Source organism: Perna viridis, chromosome 3, assembly GCF_037379345.1.
Source record: "Perna viridis isolate PV_CMFRI_1.1 ecotype Kerala chromosome 3, ASM3737934v1, whole genome shotgun sequence".
NCBI lineage: Eukaryota > Metazoa > Mollusca > Bivalvia > Mytilida > Mytilidae > Perna > Perna viridis.
This window is the reverse complement of record NC_142447.1, coordinates 9,117,822-9,142,442: the sequence shown is the minus strand read 5'-3', so window position 1 is coordinate 9,142,442 and position 24,621 is coordinate 9,117,822. Positions and strand designations below refer to the sequence as shown.

The 24,621-nt window shown below is 32.3% G+C and overlaps 1 protein-coding gene across 4 annotated transcripts in view; it reads right to left on the bottom strand.

Moving 5' to 3' along the window:
• The window catches only part of LOC148620923 (methyltransferase-like protein 27), a 58,808-nt gene that overhangs the window by 4,618 nt on the left and 29,569 nt on the right, over positions 1–24,621 (bottom strand). Inside the window, exons 1-3 of one of the 4 annotated variants that reach the window (XM_088574809.1) lie at positions 6,192–6,379; positions 2,117–2,286; positions 84–212 (exon numbers count right to left, since the gene is read on the bottom strand). In XM_088574809.1, coding sequence (XP_088430935.1) covers positions 84–212; positions 2,117–2,272 — 285 coding nt within the window. In that variant the 5' untranslated portion in view covers positions 2,273–2,286; positions 6,192–6,379. Of the gene's footprint in view, positions 1–83; positions 213–2,116; positions 2,287–2,946; positions 3,022–5,879; positions 6,029–6,191; positions 6,380–24,621 lie in introns of those variants that run through there. The other 3 variants (XM_088574807.1, XM_088574810.1, XM_088574808.1) reach the window with 3 other exon arrangements.

The following is a 24,621-nucleotide window of genomic DNA, read 5'->3' as shown; positions in this document are numbered from 1 at the left end:
CATGGATATGCTATTTTTTTAATTAAAAATAATAGTCCTAATTACTACATGTTTCTTCTCCTTTAACACAATGATCAACTCACTTCCTCGCCAAGGAATCCAGTGCCTGCTGCTATGTCTAAAATGAGAACCTGTTCCCTGTTATCTATGTAGGATTGTACAAGAGTTTCGGCTCCATACTTGGGACCATTGTACCTCTCTGGTCCTAGATCCTAAAATAAACTTGAGATTAAGAAAAAAAAAACAAAAGAGCAATGTAGATTTTCTGCAAAATTATTCTTTTTTGGTGACTGACGCTTTTAGAAATATTGATTCTCTCAATGTATAAATACTTTCAAAAGAATTGAAATATTAAATAAAATGCTCTACAGTGCGCAACTTGTTTCACTCGAAGATGTGGGCCTTGAACCAGTATGGACGGAACATTCAAATTGATATACATGTAACAAGACAGAGTGATAAAATGTTTGACGTTGTAAACGTTACTGGCACAAAATGACAGTGGTATTAGCACTAAAATAATCGAAATTGGATATTTACCCATCGTCCAATATCATGGTTACATTCAGCACATATGACAAACATGCAAGCGGGGTTCAAACTCCAAAATATAAATACACGATTGCATTTATTTTACAAAAGAATTATTGTAGAATCAAAACAAAATTTAATTGTGGACCCTTCGGACTTCCATGTGGACCAAATTAAAAAACGATTGAAAATCCAAAGTATAAATAAAGGTCAGATCCGGCATTTTGAAGAACCACGAGAGTTCATGTTTTTATGAAATATTTCATTTAAACTTAGGACTCTAAATTGAACAAACTTGAAAATGAGAAAAAAAGGCAAAATTCTTAGTTTTAGAGCTCGTTTTATCCTAATTCATATAGACAACAACACCTCAAATAAATCTTCTTTGTTGGTGCAATTTTATAAAAATCCATTCACTTATACTCAATTACTTGTCTAGAAACTAAATTTTGACAACATCGCCATAGCTGTCGTTTAAAAATGTGTCTGCCTTTTTCAGAAGATTTGAACTTTGAAAACTGCCTTATTATAACTTCATATTTTATTTTCCAGACATCCTGTTAACTATGGTAGAGTGAATTAAGGTTACAGACCACCAATTCAACCAATGAGCATTTGGAACGTACGCAAAAATAGTCCTACGCAGAAATTACCCCTGTTCCTCATAGTGCTGTGAAAAAAGTTCTCATCTTATTTAAAAAATTTAAACAGTTTCTGAAAGGAAAAACATTTCTGTACATTTTATAGGTGCATTTTGCGTCTTGTGATGTGAGGCCTAATCTCCATAATGATTTTTAAATATACCCCTATCTTGTGAAAACACTGGGATTTCCCATGCTATTTATAGACCCTTCACTTCTGGTGACCAGTACTGCACTGCAAGTCTGCTAACCCCACATGCCATTCTGAGGATTGTGAGCTGACATATGTAGAATCATGCTGATATATAGTCCTCTGCAGGTTAAAGTTAAGGTAAAGTCCAGAGAAGCCATTGAATATTGTGAAATTAGCATAGAAGCCTATGGAAAGTGGAATTGGTGGTTTTTAGCCTTAATACGTTTCCTGAAGAACATATGTACATGGATATTCAAACTAGTAGTGCGTATCGTCCCTTCACAAGACTAGTATCGATCAATGACACTTATCATGATTCTGATGCTCAACTTTCATATTAAAATTCAGTTTCTGATCATCAAAATCCGTTTTAACGGTTAAGGCTACTGAAGATGTTTCTGACGGTTAGTATTAGGGCGGACAAAATGGTTGCTATACCCCAAATTTTGTTTCCAAGGACCAACTAGTAGACTAATCACCTCATACATGCATATGCTATGAGAAATAACTTCCGACGACCATGATCAGGATATTTAATAATAATAAGAATAATACGCGTCGGAAATCGATAAAACTAGGTTACAAACAGTATTCAAAATAATATAATCTAAGGAATTATAAAAGGTATATAAAAAATGGGCAAGTTTTAAAATTCAACTACTTTATTTTATTTTTGTTTTTTTTTTAAATATTTCTAAAGTGAGGTTTCATTACTGTCTTTGGACTTCGACATCTCCCTCATATTTATTACCTTTTCGTATCCACCACTTTCTGCCCATTTTGAATAATATTCTGCCACATCTTCCCGTGTCATTCCTTCCTTGTGAGCGCCATAGTTAGCACTGTATGCAGAGGCATCTTCATGTGGACTAGTATTAATAAACTCCAGCGCCTTTTCTTCTGCCATTATACTCGTTGGAACTGAAAACGAAATTAAATTCATTTCAAACGTGTCAAAAAAACAAAATAATTTGAAACATGCAACATATGGAAACTTACAAGAAGTCGACTTTATGAATAAAATATTTAACATTTGTTCCTCGAAAAACATAATATATTCTCGAAGGAGTATCATAGTACATCGTTCCACATGTAATCGGGCTCGCGAGATTTTTTCGTCGTAATGCTATGATCATTAGGTAATTATTTCCGACATATGAATAAAATGTACATATATATATACATGTAATACTATCAAAATCAAAGAAAGTATCATTAAATTTTCGGTAGATAAATGAAAGTTGAATATATTGATATAAGATGCACTGCTCAAAGTATTTGAAAAACTTAATGAACTTTACTTTTTCTCTAATCACATGAAGGTGTTAATACGGTCTCATTTCAGTCAACTTTATTGGTGTAGATAACTTATCCGGGTTGGGGATTTCATTATAAGCTACGTAATTCACAATGAAATAAAAAAAAAACAATTTTATTCAAATGAAAAAAGTCACAACCCTAAAAAAAGAAACAAAAAAAAAAAAAAAATACGGATATGTCCAGGCAGTTTGCTGGCCCTTTATGATACAGGTATTTTTAAAAATATTTACAAAAATATATGATTGAAATACGTGTACATACCAAACAAACTAATTCAAAGATGTGCTTTACAGTGTTAACCGAACATAAAAACGGTTTATTAATAACCTGTTGCAACATCTGTAATTGATCTTTTAAGTACATATCCTAATATATTGATTTCAATTACAATATCAAGGCGGTGGATCCTTTTGTTGTAACATTTTTCAATCAGGAGGTAAATCGTGTGGGTCATATAACCAATAAATTCAATTTGATCTCCAATTTAACACCACATAATGACTATGAGGTTGGACTTTCGAACTTATATAGATCGGGTAGGAAATCGACACTTTGCTGGAGTTGGTTTATTTATATAGAATTTCTATAAAGTATATAATGGTTTAGAGCGTACATATTGGAAGTTATTGCAGCAAAAAATAAAATCCAAGCAACGGTCTTTACGTTTAAGATTGACCGATTAACTGCAAAGTTTCAAGTTTTTCATCTTTCTAAGACTTCATCCAAATGTTTCAAAACATCCATTACCTAGTTATCGTCCAGAAATCAGCAAAATGCTTGTTATTATAGAATATTATAGAAATTCATATGATTTTACTATCTATACAATTAAATGAGAAGACCTCACTTTGTGTGTCGCTTCTCTTCCTTCCGTTATAAATGAATCATTATGCCTTTGTGTGCTATAAGTACCATGCATTATCGCATTTGTCATCTTCACTTATGATTATATCTAAATTCTGCATGTGAAATGCTTGTTTTGTATCAAATATTCTTTAAATTTTTTTAAGAAAGTTTTTGCGTCATTAAAAACATTTAGCTCATTGAAAATTCATATTTCTTTAAGACTTTGCAAGATGACAGAAAAGCTGTTGCATACTAATCGAAATAAGTATTATCTACGTTAAACTTTTCCTTCAGGCTTACATCGTTGAACGAGAAAGTTTCTTCCTGGTTTTTTTTTTTTTTTTGTTTTGTTTTTTTGAAAAGTCTATTTTTATTTTCAAAAGCATGCAGTGACATGCCATTAAGTGATATCCAATGCTTTTATACATATCTATGTGGTTTAATCCTGGTTTGCCCACTTTTAATTACCCCACGACTTTTTTGTGTGACTTTTTATGCGTTACTTTTTTGTGTCTTTTGTTCCTTAACTCGTGTATAACTGTTGCTGATATAAGAATATGGATTACCTGCTCTGAACTTCGAACTTAGTTCTTGAATGCTAAAATAATGATGCATGCACCCTGTGATTGCCGTTTCACAACTATCCAAGGAGAAATTCTATTTGACCTTATTGTAGAAATCTGTATACTTAAACTAAGCTATTTTGACTCAAAGTTGTTATATTTGATTCTTCCTGGGAGAACTTATATGGGTATTGATGATTTTGATTTAACCTTGTGTTATCAATATGTCATACGCGCTGTAGCCGAATAAAATTAAATGCTGAGAAACGTTTATGTTACATCGACTGCTTGCATTAAATTAATGTTGTCAGCAAGACATGGTACCATACATTTCATTTTTTTCTCTTGATGCTTAGTATTGTATAGTAATATAGTGCATATATAGTGCATATTTTTATTTTCATATTTTCCTGTTATTTATTTATTCATTCATATTTGTATTTTTTCTATGATTATTGTTTAAAGCTCTTATTTACACATAATGCATTGTGTGTACTATTTGTACATGTATTTGTAACCTCTATCTAGGGAGATAGATGCATATTCCTTTTAATTTAATAGTTAAATACACGTAAACATTATACCATGTTCGTATTATCCTATAGCTGTACTTGCGGGGTACTGGTTCACTTGTTAGGAGTAACGTTCCGTAAAAAGGGGCTGAAATCAATATTTTCATTATAGATCGAGATCGGAACAGTTTAAATCTTAGAATGTGAATTTAATTTACTTTATGTAAAAAGTTAAATCGAACATGACAGAACATAATGAAATATTTCTATGTAATCTTCGAAAAGTGGTGTCGTCTCTCCATGGAGTCTAGTCTTCACACATGTATAAGTAAAATATAACTTTCATTGATTATCATTTTCTTCTCAAAGTTGTTTAAATTGATACAGTTGTAAGAACTCTCTACGGGACAAATTTGCCATTCCGGAAACGACAAATTTGACATGCTTAAAGAAAAGTGTAGTAGGATTTTTTTTGCTAATCATGTAGTACTTTTGTATCCTAAGCATACATGACATGCAAAGAGATGAAAAAACTATCAAGAAAAGTTACCGAGGATTTAAGTCAGATTTTCTCCTGCCTTTTCATTTCAAATTTCAATCTAGCCCCCCAAAACAACGTTCCCTTAGATTACCCATGTGGGTAAGTAAAAGTTGACAAAAATATGGAATATGGACTGCATGTGTGATCCTTGACTTATAAAAAATATTAACTGGCATGATTTCCTCACAAGATCAACCTTTGCTTAATTTGGCTCATGTTGTAATGACATGGTAAATAATTATGTTACCGAAGTAATTTATACGAAGAAATGGCAGTGTGTTTCTAATTCGTATTGTTACATGTTGATAAATATTTATAGTTAAATTATGCTATAAATTAATATCATAAATGGGTTAATTACTCCTCCTCTACTTCGTAGTAAATGAATGTGTAGGGTACACGTACATCCCTTCCCCGCCATTATACAGTATATCATATTACAATGGATATTTCGATTTATTCTACAAATACATGATGAAATAAATATCTATTAACTGAAAAGCGTACACGTTTTTGACATACTATAACTAACTAACCTACAAGAAAAGAGTGCTTAAGGGTCCTTTTGTGTAGTGTATGATTGTGTAAGAGGAAGAACATTCAACTTGTAGATTATGTAGTACAAATGAAATCCATGCAAACATTTTTATGTGGTCACTGAAAAGCATGCATACATGTAAATAAAACCAAGAAAGTATAATAGACATCGACATTGAATTAAACGTTTCATACTTTCCCAGAATTTGTATAAGGTTACGTCCGGTCTCAACGAATTTTCAATATTCATATTTCCACATGCATACACGGAAGCAGAGATGATTAATGGTATCAAAGGAGCGCTCTATACTACCAGGAATCAATGTGTATAGAAATCGATAACCTCGCCTGAGTCGTCTGATAGATTATACAAATGTACAGCACGTGGTCATACCACAATACAAGATAATAGAGAAGCGAATTGCTAACTACCACATACAAACGTAAAACATAGATTTGTGCATTAAACAAGAAAAAATATTTAACCTTCAAAAAATAAAATCTTACTTTCTGTACCGATATGTCCTCTATCGATGTCAAGTAAACCGGTGACGTGTATTAATGAAATTTCATGTTTTTATCTTCACAACAACGTAGGATTGTGCGACGCTTTCCATTAAATTCGCTTTAGGTTAAGAAATCAACTAACGGATTTAAATCACCGGCTGATAAGAAACTGCCTGCATACACATGTATATATAGCATATTTTGTTACTGCGATGGTGAGATTTATCACATATTATCTTTCCAACACAATTCATGCAGAATAAGTTATATTTATAGCATAGTATTCCGAGTTAGACAAATAAACTTTCGAACGCGCAGCGAGGCTAAAACGAGGAAGGCGTTGCTATAAATGATTTGTAACATGAATGACACGCCCATGACAGTCCGTGCAGAAAAAAAATAACGTTTGGCGGGAAAATCTAATAACCCGCACAGTAGGCGGTATGGCAGACGCATTCTCTCTACCAGATTGGCTTGACATTGAAAATGTAGAAAGCGATGATTTGGTTCTCTCTCAGGTGTGTTTTTTTAAATTGAATTAGACTTTGTCTTTTTGAAGGCTTTTAAACACAACTATTCGGGGCATGGACCCCCTTTTTTGGCCCAAATGTAAAAAAAATCTATTTATTTTTCCATATTTACAATTTTCTACAATTTTCAAATTGCAACTTCAACTTTCACTAACTTTTAGCTCTGTATTTGAGCAAAATTTCATTTCGATACATTATGTTCAACTTGGGGGTTGTTTTTTTTGCTAATATGTTTCAAAAGTAAAGAAATGTGTATTTTTTGGGTTCTATCTTTAAATTAATGAGTAGACATTATATTTTTTGTTCTCTGTCTGGCAAAGAAAACCTGCAGAGATTTAAAGATTTGTATTTTATTGTATGAAACCTAATAAAATTGACATTTGTATGTGTGCTTTTTTGTAGGCGTCATCTTTTCCCAAAGAGGCGGAGCTTACCCATGCAATATTGGTTTTAGTGTTTTGGTTATTTCATGGCTGTTTCCTCATTGCATTATATAGGCCCATGTGACCTTTCATGCAATATTATTTGGTTGCTTCAATTTAGAGCATACATTTTGGTACATGCTTGTCGTCTCTATTTTATTCCATAAAAAGATCAAAGGAAAAAAGAAGATTCATGTTACAAAAGGGGATTATTGGCCGTGTCCTTTAAAATTTTGTTTGATGCAAGATTTCATGTATAACAAGCATGACAAAAACGTCTAGTACTAGGAAAGTACTTTAATATCTGGATACCTATTTTCGTGTATCAGGAAAAAAAAACAAAAAACAAAAGTTCGTGCATTCGTGAATTCATGGTTTTAAAGTTTTCACCCGTATGACCTTATTTTACTGAATCAGACCGACAAATTAAGTAGATATGGAATATGATGTAAGGGGAAAGTTCTGCTTATAATCAATATGATCAAATTAAAAGTTTATGAAGAACAAATTACTTTTTTGGTTGACAACTGAGGTTAAAAAATTTGAATGTTTTGCAATGATTTTAGAGATGGTTTTCCCCGAGAGAGAAGAACTTTCGATTCATTGCCTACTTTTTTTATTCTTACATAATATTTATACTGCTGTTTCTTTTTCTTTCTATACCTCATTATCTACCAGTTTCGATATTCGTATAGTTCTGAGTCTGCAGACTTTCTTAGTTCCTAAGCCTCGAAAAGGCTCAAAATATTTAAGATATCATACTTTGAATATCCCAATCAGTAACGTTATGTATTTCATGGATGACGTCAAGTTATGAGTCACTGTTACTGATAAAAAATCTTGTTGCTATGTTGTTTTTTTTAAAATACCTTGCACAATGCACCTCTTAGAATATCGCCAGATTACCAATATCACTATACTGATTTTATGGGAAAATGGAAATAATGACCAGGAAAGGCAATTTTCCTCAAATTATGCATTTCTCTGAAATATGCCATAATTTAGTTTATGGTCTCACTAACCACTTCTAACGTTTCCATTACTTTACATGTTAAAAAAGTAATTTTCAAATTTTTACTGTGAATTCCTAGAACAAATGACATGTTAAAGTTGCATACCGTTGCCAAGCTTGGAAAATAAGGCTTCCAGAATCATTAGGCTAATGGTACGATGATTGCAGAAATTCTTCACAAAATTTACTTGAATAAATAATACTGAAAATCCACATTTTTACATAATACAAAATGTAGTTACCAATTTCACTCCTCGGAGATGCATGTTTCCAAAATGGAGCTATTACCACTGAGGAATGAATGTTTCTAAATCTGGTAAAATCATCGTCTCGTTTGATACGTCGATTGCATTCGTTGCTTTGGACAGAGTTTATAGTACTCCCACAACGTAAGAGGTTAGAATTCCGTTCCTCCACACCCCAACCTCTTACTTCCGAGCGCCATATTGCATACCGCTCATTCCGACGTTCTTTGAAACTGCAGAATTATTGCAAAATATTTACCATTTAAAACTTTTTGTACAGTTTCTTCCCCATAACACGGGAGAAGGTGAATAAACTGAAGAAAACCAATGACCTACCTGATGAGAAAATCCGGTAATCCTGGAAATCCTTGGTAAAAGCAGTTTAAAAGAACTTCACATTTGGTTTTTAGCTTTTTGAATGTGTAACTCCGGTTGATAAAATTACGGATTTTAAAATTTGCGAGACGAACATATCAAATTAACCAACGAATTGCCTTTACCAACTTTAATTTCTTTTTGTCAAAAATATATTGTATTCCGTAAAATTAGTGACCTAGTTCAAAATGGTTGGTCACTTTGATAACTGTCTTCATTACAAATATTTTCTGGGTATTTAACAAAAATTTAGGAATATTATCGCCTGATTTCTGGTTGGTCAAACATTTTTTATATAAATAAAAGACTTAAAATAAATTAAAACACATATTTAGCTAAATTCATATTCGCGGTGGCTTTCAACATGTCAGATGTTAGAGGTTAGGATGGCACCAAGTCAAAAAATAGCTTGCCAGACAACCTCTAGCACTGCTGGAGTAAGTTTAAAGCACTTAGTCTATTAACTTCAATTTTCCATATAATTTTTTTGGGAACGTACCCTCAAACAAAAAGTTTATCATGTGACTATGATTATTATATTTCAGCAATATATAAAAAATGTCATAAATAAATCCAACATGAGTCTTTCTAGTGTCTGTCAGATAATAAAAATACATGTAACCTTGTAAGAAAAATGTTCTTCGTTAAAAAATTGTCGGCAATGGTGCAAAGATTCTGTAAAAAGTAAAATTTTCTTTTTTCCAATCGTAGAGGAATGGGGTGTAATCCAACCAGAATTGACACATATTCGACCTTGTGTTGGTTTTTAGTTTTAAAATACATGTATGTTTAACTATGAAATGTTGACATCGGTTAAGTGCAGTATAGTCTGCTGATTGTAAGTTTGACTACATTTCACAACAATATAACATTGCAGGTAGCACAATAGAGTTATAAAGGCGCACTAGTACAACCGGATTTGTCGATTTACAATTTACAGCATTGAGGGCGAAGTATGAGTTTCGTCCTTTTCTACACGAGTTTAATGTCCTATTCACAGAATGGAATTTAGAGTCTAATTCAATCCGAAAATGAGTGTATCCGTCTTCTAACGGAATTTCCTCACTATCTTTTGTCCATTGATATTGAACATTAGTACTACGAGAATTAATTGAACAGAAAAAAAAACAGGGATTGACTGATTAACACTATTGCGCTCATTGTGTTAATAAGCATTTCGTTCAAAATATTCCATAATGCACCTTTTGATCCTAACATAAAGACTTTACACATAAGACCTTTTCGCCAGACAGTATAGAAAGTTACTATCGAGAAATGCTACAAATATTCTTTTTGACATTTCTAAATTATGGAAAATTGTCTCATGTAAATTGAAGGAAGCTGTAAGACAACTAAGGTATTTTGGGAAACCCCGTTGTTGAGGTTTCGGAAAAAGTTCGTCGGAAACGGTGTAACACATGAAACGAGATTTAACAACATTTTCGAACACCTTCAGAGTACACAATAACAAACTGACTAGGTCTGTCGGGAGACGCTTTAGGAACCAACTTTGAATATTGGAATCATCAGTCCTAACTTCCAGTTTTCTGGGATACGTCCGTTCTGAACTATTAGATTAAATAAGACAGTTATAAAACGTACAACAGGAGAACCACCAAGCTGCAAATGTTCTTTTTGTACTTTATCAAAACCGGCCGCCTTTTTGTTTTAAGCCTTTCAAAGCGTCCGTGATCTCTTGTTCAGTAATAATACCACCCGGTAATTGCTGGTCGTTATCCTGGCATTTTCCTAAGATACCATCATACTGGTTTTCAATATGACATTTAAAATCAGGATCAAAGTTACCATCATTCGGCTGGTACACATCAGAGAAAAAGTTAGCAGTTAGCAACGGACTCGAGTGTATTGTATACAATATTCTTGTATACCATTTCCGGATAAATTTTGAATGTTTATTTCTAAAGCGTTTGACTGACTTCCAGAATAATCGAAGGTCGCACTCGGAATTTTGTTCAGATCTTCGTAACAACTTTGCAAGTATTGTTCATTAGCAGCTTCTTGTACACGACGGAAATCCGTTTTCGCCCTTTTATAGTTTTTTATAAGAATCGTATTCCATGCCACGAGGTCGTCCATCGGCTAACCACATGTTACGTAACGAACGTTCGTTCTTGTGAGAGAATTTGATATAGTCTCATTCCAATATGGTTTTGTGTGAGGATTAAAACCGGATTGTGGAATAGTTTTACTCGCTCTATAGTTCTAAAATAACAAATTTATCATATGCTGAGTTTTCATCAATTTCCAGATCCTCTATCTTATGTAGCAAGAGATCAATCCGTTCCTGTTTGGTTGTCTTTAATTGAACGTCAATTATTTTGTACCAAGCGGATATTTTCTCGCTGCGATTCAAGATGTAATGATGAATATGAACGATATCTAAAACGACTATAATTAGTAAGTGATCAGATGTGCTACTAAACACCCCTCCTTCAGAATGTCATAGTACCTTAATTGCTTTTGTAATATGTCATTTAACAATACATAGTTTGTTTTGTAATAAAGATATAGTTGGGATCTGTATGTTTAATTTTGTCCACCGCATACGAGAGATTATGTCTCATAACAAAATTATACAATTCTCTAGACATATATACATTTGAAAATGATCAATACATCTAAATTATTTAATTTTTGTCTGTATTTGTCTATTGACTCATCTGATGGTAAATAGGCACCAACAATAAATAGTGACCCAAGTGATCTTCTTTTTAACTCTGTCAATACCTACAAATCTATTTGAGGAAGGGTCCATGATTTCATCTACAGAAAATTGCAATGATTTTTTTTTATATAATATGGCAATGCCCCCTTCGACATGAAAGGCTCTGTACTCGTTAGATAGAACATCAGTTTAACATACACATTTATAATCTTGTTCTATTGTATACAAATAACCTAGAGACAAATCTTCCAGTTCATGCTCACTGATTATACAGATCATACACCCAGTATTTTTAAGTAACTTGCTTTAATAAACACACCGTAGAGGACATGATACCCCTAACATTCCATGACACTATCTTTAGACTAATCATATGTACTACAAATAATATGACTGATCGACTGTATTTACTATCGACTGTGTGTGACTGTGTATTTACAGTTTAATTAACATAGTTAACCATTCCCTTGTCCGGGGTAGCACGCGGGGAACTCTTTTCGGCATACGAGGGTCGACAGGATAATTTTAACTCGGTAATCGATTTCTGGATAGTTCCAATTAATTTGTCATGTCGTGCAAATTCACAATCATTCACCTTCACGAATTCTAAGTATGGGTTGTTATCAATTTCTCCGACCTATTTTGACTGTTGCTTCAAATAGTTGGCGGAGTCATATTGTACCATTGGTGTCATCCTGGTTTGCCCACTTTTAATTACTTGTATAAATAATCATAAGGGGTTATGTTGTTTTAACAATTAAAGTCTGTTTCTGAATTGTAGTATTTATTTACCTGTAAAATCTTGGAAAAAATCCTATAATTTACTATTGAATGAAGTGAAATATAAACATTTTAATAATAAATCTTTTGCAGACTCTTTAGAAATATGCTCTATTTTAATTTGTAAAATTTATACAATTTTGATGAAATACCTTAAAAATCCTAAAGTAAGTATGATTTTAATGAAATATATTTGAATATGTTCTTTTATTATGATCTATATATATTGTAGTGCTACATATATTTTGTTTTTAACATGTGTATCTTTAATTTTGTTTCCATAATATAAATATGCATTATATGTGCTATTATATGTCTGATATGCAATATATTAGTTAAGATTACTTTCAATGTTGTTGCAGTCAAAATCAGTTGTTAAAATCAATTGTAATTGACTTCAAATGAATTAAATATTAAAGTATATAAAGATATGTTATTCATCTTTTTTTTATATTTATACATTAAAAATAAACTATACAGTTAAACAAAAAATCCTCTATATACATGTACAAAGAAACATACATATATAACATCTTTCTATTTAGAACAGACTATAAAATTTTATGGTCAGTAAACCCTTTGTCTTTTTTGTTTATTTAACTAATTGGTAATTGGTATAATTAAATGTGGGCAAACCAGGATTAAACCGTACCATTTTACGTCCCAAAAGTCAATGTGAGTTTTTAGACTATCATTCGATAAAGCAATTTTCTCTTTTAGTTTTTGTTCTCATCCTGTAATTTATTTGTACTTTCTGTTTCTCAACATAATTTTTCTCTAATTCACCAACTCTATTCATAAGAGTTTGTACAGTTACTCTTAAATCTACATAAGTTCCAATAGGAAAACTACACAAATCGCTTACAGATTTATTTTCGTCTTAATTCACGGAACACGTCATATATGCTACTGGGGTCGCCAGATATAAAAAAAACTGATGCAACAAGTAACAGTTGCGGACGTATTTCTCTACCAAGGAACTCCTGTTTATAATTTTTCTCCTAAAAAGTTTCCCTAACGGACACCCCTGAATAGATTTGGCACGGCTAGCAAACATAGTTCTATACCAGGTTATGGAGTCCTCGGAATTACTTGCTAAGTCTTAAAGTTTTTCAGTCATAGGTTTCTTTGGGGAGACCGTTCAGCTGTTTATCCAACATAGCAATAAAGTTTAGTTATGAGTGGGTTCATAGAAATCTTCACTAGGTTGAGAGCTATAAATGTTCTGACTGTCATCATATTCATATAATAATTTAACGACGTATTTCTTGGTAACATGCCCTTGGTCCATAGAAATATGACTAGCCAACCCTTCATCAACATTTCATCAACAATACAAATGTTAGTAAATTTTACTTGGATGCAATTCATGTAATACAAGCAACCCAGAAAGCATGTACACGTCGGGCCAACGTTGGCGAGTTGTTGGCAACTTTTTGGCGTTGGCATCGGGCCAACATTGGACCAATGTGTTTTCATCAACTGTTGGTTGTATATTGTTGGGCCAGTGTTGGCCCATCGACACCTGCCCAACAAGTTAAATTGTCTATGTTGGTCCGATGGTGGGCCGATATATATATATATGTCAATGGTTGGTATGATGTTGGAAGGACCACACCATGCCAATGTTCTATTCGAAAATAGCTACATGAATCTTGACATGATCATTTACGGATTCTAATTTCAAAGAGTATTAGTAAAACGTGTTAAATTACTACTTCAAACTGATTTGGCTCAATTTATGTTTTTGTGTGTGTGTGTGTTTTTTTTTATAATATGAACATTTGAAATTACGCAGACAACAATACTGAATCAGGTATTATTAAGTGAATTATGCACTGTTTTTTAGTATGATCATTTTTGCATACTTGAAAATGTTTTCATCGCATATCATTTAAGTCTTGCTATTCATAACAAGTATATAGATAAAATACACAAATTAAACACAGTGATTAATAACAGATGTTCTGATAGATAGAAGAGTGCGGGATATATCTAATTTCCATTCAACACGCTGTCTAGAATCCGCGCGCATTTCATCACAACAGTATCAAACGATGATGTCGTACTTTTTATCGAATTTAAAATTCAACTAGCTTACTGGCAGCTGAAAGGTTGGTTCTTAACATTTACTTTTAGGTTTCACTGTTTAGCTTGCTAGATTTTTGCAAATAATGGTTTTTGAACTTCCTTTTCGTTTACAAATATTCGAACGGGCACCCAATAAACTGGACGACTTTGACCCCATGACACCTTTCGTAGGCTACACACACCTACCAAAAACGAAGCATTTTAGTATTTTCACATTCTATCTTATATTTTCAATGAACTGAGTGTTAAATTAATTATGCACTGCATGGGTTATTCACTTCATGATTCTACATTATGGACATTGTATAATCCAGCCATATTTACACGGACTACAAGACTCCCGCTGATCAGGTGATCAGGTGTCGAGTCGGATAGATTAAGATTATATCATAGAAAGGGGTAATTAATTTCTTATCAATTTCACACACAAAACTAGATGTATAAATTATGAGTGTAGGCACGAGACCGCAATTAATTTTCAAGTGCATTTCAATATACAAATTTGAGCAGATTAAAAAAATTCCACCGGCGCAAACTGAATAAAACTTCTCTGGGCTAAAGATATGTACAAACAGGATTTTATATATAAATTGTAGAAAATTTTTCCATCATTTTCTGAAATTAATACATATAATTCGGAGATGGGGTAAACATGACAAATGAACTGAGTTAAAAGTCCTAAATTTTAACCTTCTTCCACTGAACCAAATCACAACTTTTAATCAGAATTGATTAATGAAAAAAAATCCCATGTAATTTTAACCTATTTTCTACCAATTAGAGGCAAAACTTCAGCAAATAAGTTTCCAGTAAAAATATCAAAAAATGTGGAAGGTATCTACTACCAAAGTTGGAACTATATTCAAGGGGAATTAATTGTGTTCTCATACCTATTAGATCAATAAATGTGCTGAATTTGAATAAAAACTGCTCTCATGTCAAGATGAACCTTTTTTGACTTCAAGTACAAAGTTTCATCATGATTAGTTGAAAAATATATAAGTTATAGCAAATTTAGTATCAGTGGTACATTGCATGACTCGCATGTCCAATGGTTGAAGGAAATAAGGCCCCTCTAAAATGTACATTTTTTTTTTAAATGCAATATTTTTGTGATTTTTTACATTGGTTGCATCATATTATGTGTATTTGATGCAATGCAGTTCAGTTTACTCAAGTTCCAGCTGCTTTAAGGCCAAAAATTGGGTTTTTATACATGCGGCCATGGTCAATGCACTTTTAGACCATGTATAGGGGTACACATATGAAAACTCATTTTATGATGCTGACAATGACCTAAATTGATCAACTTCAAACATAAAGTGGTCTACACATATCAAATGTACATTGAAAACAATAAGAAGTGGTTTCAAAGCTAAAACTGTCACTCCAGATCAATTTAAACCAGACCTGTACAGAGCTTGTTCAAGTGCGATTGTGTCCGATATTAAAAGTTAGCCTTTATTTGGGTTTTGAATGATGAAAGATCTGAAACAAATGTAAAATAATGTAAGGTTCTAACCTTATCAGGTACATAAGCAGACAGTCAGCTGTATTTTTCCAGTTTTCTACAAAAAATTTCATTTTTGAAACCTTATAGTATACGCGGAACTCTAAAATTAGGTGTTTTTGAGACATCACAAGGTATATACATGTAGTGACTTACATTAGATGCATGAATATCAATGGAATGAATATATTAGGTTTTTTTCACATTATTTATATTATTTACTAGCAAATACAAAAGATTCGGACCAATAAAACACATATCTGTGATTTTATAGATCCTAAGACAAGGCTGTGATAACTCCTGATTTTGCCATATTTCATTGACTGGGTTCATAAAAATTACACTGAATTGTCAGATTTCTGCCTAAACCTTGTTCATAAAGTATGTTTTTTGTTAATTTGATGTTCCTAGTGTATAGTTAGAGGAGAAAAACTCAAAGCTGTACAATATTTTCCCCACTGGTCTATATTTCATACCTAGCACCTTAGCAAAAGTGCAATTTCAATGGAAAATCCCATAGAAACCATATTTTTTATTTCAATTTCAGAAAATAGAGAATAAAGGGCCAAAATCTTATTATTTCATATAGATTTACTGAATTCTTGAAAATAAACACCAAATTACCCCCAGCAAATACTAGCAAATACAATTTCTGATACCCAGGCAACCCCCTTATTAGATCAATAAATGTGCTCAATTTGAATAAACACTGCACGCATGTCAAGATGAACCTTTTTTGACTTCAAGTACAAAGTTTCATCATGATTAGTTGAAAAATATACAAGTTATAGCAAATTTAGTATCAGTGGTACATTGCATGACTCGCATGTCCAATGGTTGAAGGAAATAAGGCCCCTCTAAAATGTACATTTTTTTTTTTAAATGCAATATTTTTGTGATTTTTTACATTGGTTGCATCATATTATGTGTATTTGATGCAATGCAGTTCAGTTTACTCAAGTTCCAGCTGCTTTAAGGCCAAAAATTGGGTTTTTATACATGCGGCCATGGTCAATGCACTTTTAGACCATGTATAGGGGTACACATATGAAAACTCATTTTATGATGCTGACAATGACTTAAATTGATCAACTTCAAACATAAAGTGGTCTACACATATCAAATGTACATTGAAAACAATAAGAAGTGGTTTCAAAGCTAAAACTGTCACTCCAGATCAATTTAAACCAGACCTGTACAGAGCTTGTTCAAGTGCGATTGTGTCCAATATTAAAAGTTAGCCTTTATTTGGGTTTTGAATGATGAAAGATCTGAAACAAATGTAAAATAATGTAAGGTTCTAACCTTATCAGGTACATAAGCAGACAGTCAGCTGTATTTTTCCAGTTTTCTACAAAAAATTTCATTTTTGAAACCTTATAGTATACGCGGAACTCTAAAATTAGGTGTTTTTGAGACATCACAAGGTATATACATGTAGTGACTTACATTAGATGCATGAATATCAATGGAATGAATATATTAGGTTTTTTTCACATTATTTATATTATTTACTAGCAAATACAAAAGATTCGGACCAATAAAACACATATCTGTGATTTTATAGATCCTAAGACAAGGCTGTGATAACTCCTGATTTTGCCATATTTCATTGACTGGGTTCATAAAAATTACACTGAATTGTCAGATTTCTGCCTAAACCTTGTTCATAAAGTATGTTTTTTGTTAATTTGATGTTCCTAGTGTATAGTTAGAGGAGAAAAACTCAAAGCTGTACAATATTTTCCCCACTGGTCTATATTTCATACCTAGCACCTTAGCAAAAGTGCAATTTCAATGGAAAATCCCATAGAAACCATATTTTTTATTTCAATTTCAGAAAATAGAGAATAAAGGGCCAAAATCTTATTATTTCATATAGATTTACTGAATTCTTGAAAATAAACACCAAATTACCCCCAGCAAATACTAGCAAATACAATTTCTGATACCCAGGCAACCCCCTTATTAGATCAATAAATGTGCTCAATTTGAATAAACACTGCACGCATGTCAAGATGAACCTTTTTTGACTTCAAGTACAAAGTTTCATCATGATTAGTTGAAAAATATACAAGTTATAGCAAATTTAGTATCAGTGGTACATTGCATGACTCGCATGTCCAATGGTTGAAGGAAATAAGGCCCCTCTAAAATGTACATTTTTTTTTTTAAATGCAATATTTTTGTGATTTTTTACATTGGTTGCATCCATATTATGTGTATTTGATGCAATGCAGTTCAGTTTACTCAAGTTCCAGCTGCTTTAAGGCCAAAAATTGGGTTTTTATACATGCGGCCATGGTCAATGCACTTTTAGACCATGTATAGGGGTACACATATGAAAACTCATTTTATGATGCTGACAATGACTTAAATTGATCAACTTCAAACATAAAGTGGTCTACACATATCAAATGTACATTGAAAACAATAAGAAGTGGTTTCAAAGCTAAAACTGTCACTCCAGATCAATTTAAACCAGACCTGTACAGAGCTTGTTCAAGTGCGATTGTGTCCAATATTAAAAGTTAGCCTTTATTTGGGTTTTGAATGATGAAAGATCTGAAACAAATGTAAAATAATGTAAGGTTCTAACCTTATCAGGTACATAAGCAGACAGTCAGCTGTATTTTTCCAGTTTTCTACAAAAAATTTCATTTTTGAAACCTTATAGTATACGCGGAACTCTAAAATTAGGTGTTTTTGAGACATCACAAGGTATATACATGTAGTGACTTACATTAGATGCATGAATATCAATGGAATGAATATATTAGGTTTTTTTCACATTATTTATATTATTTACTAGCAAATACAAAAGATTCGGACCAATAAAACACATATCTGTGATTTTATAGATCCTAAGACAAGGCTGTGATAACTCCTGATTTTGCCATATTTCATTGACTGGGTTCATAAAAATTACACTGAATTGTCAGATTTCTGCCTAAACCTTGTTCATAAAGTATGTTTTTTGTTAATTTGATGTTCCTAGTGTATAGTTAGAGGAGAAAAACTCAAAGCTGTACAATATTTTCCCCACTGGTCTATATTTCATACCTAGCACCTTAGCAAAAGTGCAATTTCAATGGAAAATCCCATAGAAACCATATTTTTTATTTCAATTTCAGAAAATAGAGAATAAAGGGCCAAAATCTTATTATTTCATATAGATTTACTGAATTCTTGAAAATAAACACCAAATTACCCCCAGCAAATACTAGCAAATACAATTTCTGATACCCAGGCAACCCCCTTATTAGATCAATAAATGTGCTCAATTTGAATAAACACTGCACGCATGTCAAGATGAACCTTTTTTGACTTCAAGTACAAAGTTTCATCATGATTAGTTGAAAAATATACAAGTTATAGCAAATTTAGTATCAGTGGTACATTGCATGACTCGCATGTCCAATGGTTGAAGGAAATAAGGCCCCTCTAAAATGTACATTTTTTTTTTTAAATGCAATATTTTTGTGATTTTTTACATTGGTTGCATCCATATTATGTGTATTTGATGCAATGCAGTTCAGTTTACTCAAGTTCCAGCTGCTTTAAGGCCAAAAATTGGGTTTTTATACATGCGGCCATGGTCAATGCACTTTTAGACCATGTATAGGGGTACACATATGAAAACTCATTTTATGATGCTGACAATGACTTAAATTGATCAACTTCAAACATAAAGTGGTCTACACATATCAAATGTACATTGAAAACAATAAGAAGTGGTTTCAAAGCTAAAACTGTCACTCCAGATCAATTTAAACCAGACCTGTACAGAGCTTGTTCAAGTGCGATTGTGTCCAATATTAAAAGTTAGCCTTTATTTGGGTTTTGAATGATGAAAGATCTGAAACAAATGTAAAATAATGTAAGGTTCTAACCTTATCAGGTACATAAGCAGACAGTCAGCTGTATTTTTCCAGTTTTCTACAAAAAATTTCATTTTTGAAACCTTATAGTATACGCGGAACTCTAAAATTAGGTGTTTTTGAGACATCACAAGGTATATACATGTAGTGACTTACATTAGATGCATGAATATCAATGGAATGAATATATTAGGTTTTTTTCACATTATTTATATTATTTACTAGCAAATACAAAAGATTCGGACCAATAAAACACATATCTGTGATTTTATAGATCCTAAGACAAGGCTGTGATAACTCCTGATTTTGCCATATTTCATTGACTGGGTTCATAAAAATTACACTGAATTGTCAGATTTCTGCCTAAACCTTGTTCATAAAGTATGTTTTTTGTTAATTTGATGTTCCTAGTGTATAGTTAGAGGAGAAAAACTCAAAGCTGTACAATATTTTCCCCACTGGTCTATATTTCATACCTAGCACCTTAGCAAAAGTGCAATTTCAATGGAAAATCCCATAGAAACCATATTTTTTATTTCAATTTCAGAAAATAGAGAATAAAGGGCCAAAATCTTATTATTTCATATAGATTTACTGAATTCTTGAAAATAAACACCAAATTACCCCCAGCAAATACTAGCAAATACAATTTCTGATACCCAGGCAACCCCCTTATTAGATCAATAAATGTGCTCAATTTGAATAAACACTGCACGCATGTCAAGATGAACCTTTTTTGACTTCAAGTACAAAGTTTCATCATGATTAGTTGAAAAATATACAAGTTATAGCAAATTTAGTATCAGTGGTACATTGCATGACTCGCATGTCCAATGGTTGAAGGAAATAAGGCCCCTCTAAAATGTACATTTTTTTTTTTAAATGCAATATTTTTGTGATTTTTTACATTGGTTGCATCATATTATGTGTATTTGATGCAATGCAGTTCAGTTTACTCAAGTTCCAGCTGCTTTAAGGCCAAAAATTGGGTTTTTATACATGCGGCCATGGTCAATGCACTTTTAGACCATGTATAGGGGTACACATATGAAAACTCATTTTATGATGCTGACAATGACTTAAATTGATCAACTTCAAACATAAAGTGGTCTACACATATCAAATGTACATTGAAAACAATAAGAAGTGGTTTCAAAGCTAAAACTGTCACTCCAGATCAATTTAAACCAGACCTGTACAGAGCTTGTTCAAGTGCGATTGTGTCCAATATTAAAAGTTAGCCTTTATTTGGGTTTTGAATGATGAAAGATCTGAAACAAATGTAAAATAATGTAAGGTTCTAACCTTATCAGGTACATAAGCAGACAGTCAGCTGTATTTTTCCAGTTTTCTACAAAAAATTTCATTTTTGAAACCTTATAGTATACGCGGAACTCTAAAATTAGGTGTTTTTGAGACATCACAAGGTATATACATGTAGTGACTTACATTAGATGCATGAATATCAATGGAATGAATATATTAGGTTTTTTTCACATTATTTATATTATTTACTAGCAAATACAAAAGATTCGGACCAATAAAACACATATCTGTGATTTTATAGATCCTAAGACAAGGCTGTGATAACTCCTGATTTTGCCATATTTCATTGACTGGGTTCATAAAAATTACACTGAATTGTCAGATTTCTGCCTAAACCTTGTTCATAAAGTATGTTTTTTGTTAATTTGATGTTCCTAGTGTATAGTTAGAGGAGAAAAACTCAAAGCTGTACAATATTTTCCCCACTGGTCTATATTTCATACCTAGCACCTTAGCAAAAGTGCAATTTCAATGGAAAATCCCATAGAAACCATATTTTTTATTTCAATTTCAGAAAATAGAGAATAAAGGGCCAAAATCTTATTATTTCATATAGATTTACTGAATTCTTGAAAATAAACACCAAATTACCCCCAGCAAATACTAGCAAATACAATTTCTGATACCCAGGCAACCCCCTTATTAGATCAATAAATGTGCTCAATTTGAATAAACACTGCACGCATGTCAAGATGAACCTTTTTTGACTTCAAGTACAAAGTTTCATCATGATTAGTTGAAAAATATACAAGTTATAGCAAATTTAGTATCAGTGGTACATTGCATGACTCGCATGTCCAATGGTTGAAGGAAATAAGGCCCCTCTAAAATGTACATTTTTTTTTTTAAATGCAATATTTTTGTGATTTTTTACATTGGTTGCATCATATTATGTGTATTTGATGCAATGCAGTTCAGTTTACTCAAGTTCCAGCTGCTTTAAGGCCAAAAATTGGGTTTTTATACATGCGGCCATGGTCAATGCACTTTTAGACCATGTATAGGGGTACACATATGAAAACTCATTTTATGATGCTGACAATGACTTAAATTGATCAACTTCAAACATAAAGTGGTCTACACATATCAAATGTACATTGAAAACAATAAGAAGTGGTTTCAAAGCTAAAACTGTCACTCCAGATCAATTTAAACCAGACCTGTACAGAGCTTGTTCAAGTGCGATTGTGTCCAATATTAAAAGTTAGCCTTTATTTGGGTTTTGAATGATGAAAGATCTGAAACAAATGTAAAATAATGTAAGGTTCTAACCTTATCAGGTACATAAGCAGACAGTCAGCTGTATTTTTCCAGTTTTCTACAAAAAATTTCATTTTTGAAACCTTATAGTATACGCGGAACTCTAAAATTAGGTGTTTTTGAGACATCACAAGGTATATACATGTAGTGACTTACATTAGATGCATGAATATCAATGGAATGAATATATTAGGTTTTTTTCACATTATTTATATTATTTACTAGCAAATACAAAAGATTCGGACCAATAAAACACATATCTGTGATTTTATAGATCCTAAGACAAGGCTGTGATAACTCCTGATTTTGCCATATTTCATTGACTGGGTTCATAAAAATTACACTGAATTGTCAGATTTCTGCCTAAACCTTGTTCATAAAGTATGTTTTTTGTTAATTTGATGTTCCTAGTGTATAGTTAGAGGAGAAAAACTCAAAGCTGTACAATATTTTCCCCACTGGTCTATATTTCATACCTAGCACCTTAGCAAAAGTGCAATTTCAATGGAAAATCCCATAGAAACCATATTTTTTATTTCAATTTCAGAAAATAGAGAATAAAGGGCCAAAATCTTATTATTTCATATAGATTTACTGAATTCTTGAAAATAAACACCAAATTACCCCCAGCAAATACTAGCAAATACAATTTCTGATACCCAGGCAACCCCCTTATTAGGCAGGAGACCGCAATTAATTTTCAAGTGCATTTCAATATACACATTTGAGCAGATTAAAAAAATTCCACTGGTGCAAACTGAATAAAACTTCTCTGGCCTAAAGATATGTACAAACAGGATTTTATATATAAATTGTAGAAAATTTTACCATCATTTTCTGAAATTAATACATATAATTCGGAGATGGGGTAAACATGACAAATGAACTGAGTTAAAAGTCCTAAATTTTAACCTTCTTCCACTGAACCAAATCACAACTTTTAGTCAGAATTGATTAATGAAAAAAAATCCCATGTAATTTTAACCTATTTTCTACCAATTAGAGGCAAAACTTCAGCAAATAAGTTTCCAGTAAAAATATGAAAAAATGAGGAAGGTACCTACTACCAAAGTTGGAACTATATACAATGAAAACCAAAGGGAATTAATTGTGTTCTCGTACCTGTATGATGATATATGTATGCATTATTATTTACTTATCTAGTTTATAAAACCCGGCGAGCCAAAACGAAATGTACATATATGTGGAAATTCGTCTTACTTTTCACACAATTTTTAATTTATTATTCAGGACAAGTTTATATGTATGTACATATGTATCATCAAGATTAAAACACATTATCATTAAAAAGGCTGTTTTACCCTCCCCTTCCCCCATTGATTTGTGGGGATAAAAGTACTTAAACGTATAGATGAAAAACATCTGATGTTGATATTTTTTAAGACTTCTACTCAAAGGCATCCATGATGGTATAGCAGGGGAAGGGGAAATATTTGCCAACATTGAAATGAAAAGGAAGGCACAATGAAGCGCAAATGGAAGAGGAGGTTAGTATTATAAAATAATAAATGTAAAATATTCTAGCACTTTGTAGATTGGCCTGCTGTAGTGTTTGTAAAAATGTTTGTACTAATGAGCTTTTAAAACAAATTGATTTACGTTATTTTTTGCATTAAACAAATCTTACATTTATGGTATGGTATAAAGAGACTAACTTCGTGGCTGAGTGATTGACATAAATGGTCAAACTCTGGTGTGTTTAGCGGATTTGAAAGTTCGAAATATTGATGCATGTCAACGAGTTGAGTGACTGACTTTAAAAGGTCAGATCTTGGTGCTTTTTAACAAGATGAATGACTGGCTTTGAAAGGGCGAAACCTTGGTGCTTGTTAACAAAATGAGTGACCGACTTTAAAGGGTCGAAATCTTGGTGCTTGTTAACAAGATGAGTGACCGACTTTGAAAGGTCGAAATCTTGGTGCCTGTTGACGAGATGAATGACTGACTTTGAAAAGTTGAAATGTTGGCGCTTGTTACAAACATCAGTCTTTCAACATAATTATTATACGCATTATTATAACACTTCTCCTATAAATACTGGAAAAACTACTGTATTTATCATCGCCAGAAATCTAAACAAAAGAGACCAGTTAAGCCTTGAATTTTCAGTATGAAAAATCATTGGTCACTGAACTCTGTGTGTGTGTGTTTAAATAAAAATGGGATTATTTAATACAAAAATGAAACTCCAACAGGAACCGTGTGGCAAATATTAAGAACTTAAAACACAAGCGTGAACATCTGTTTTTGATATTGAAACAGACAATATTCTACATTATAGGAGCTGTAAG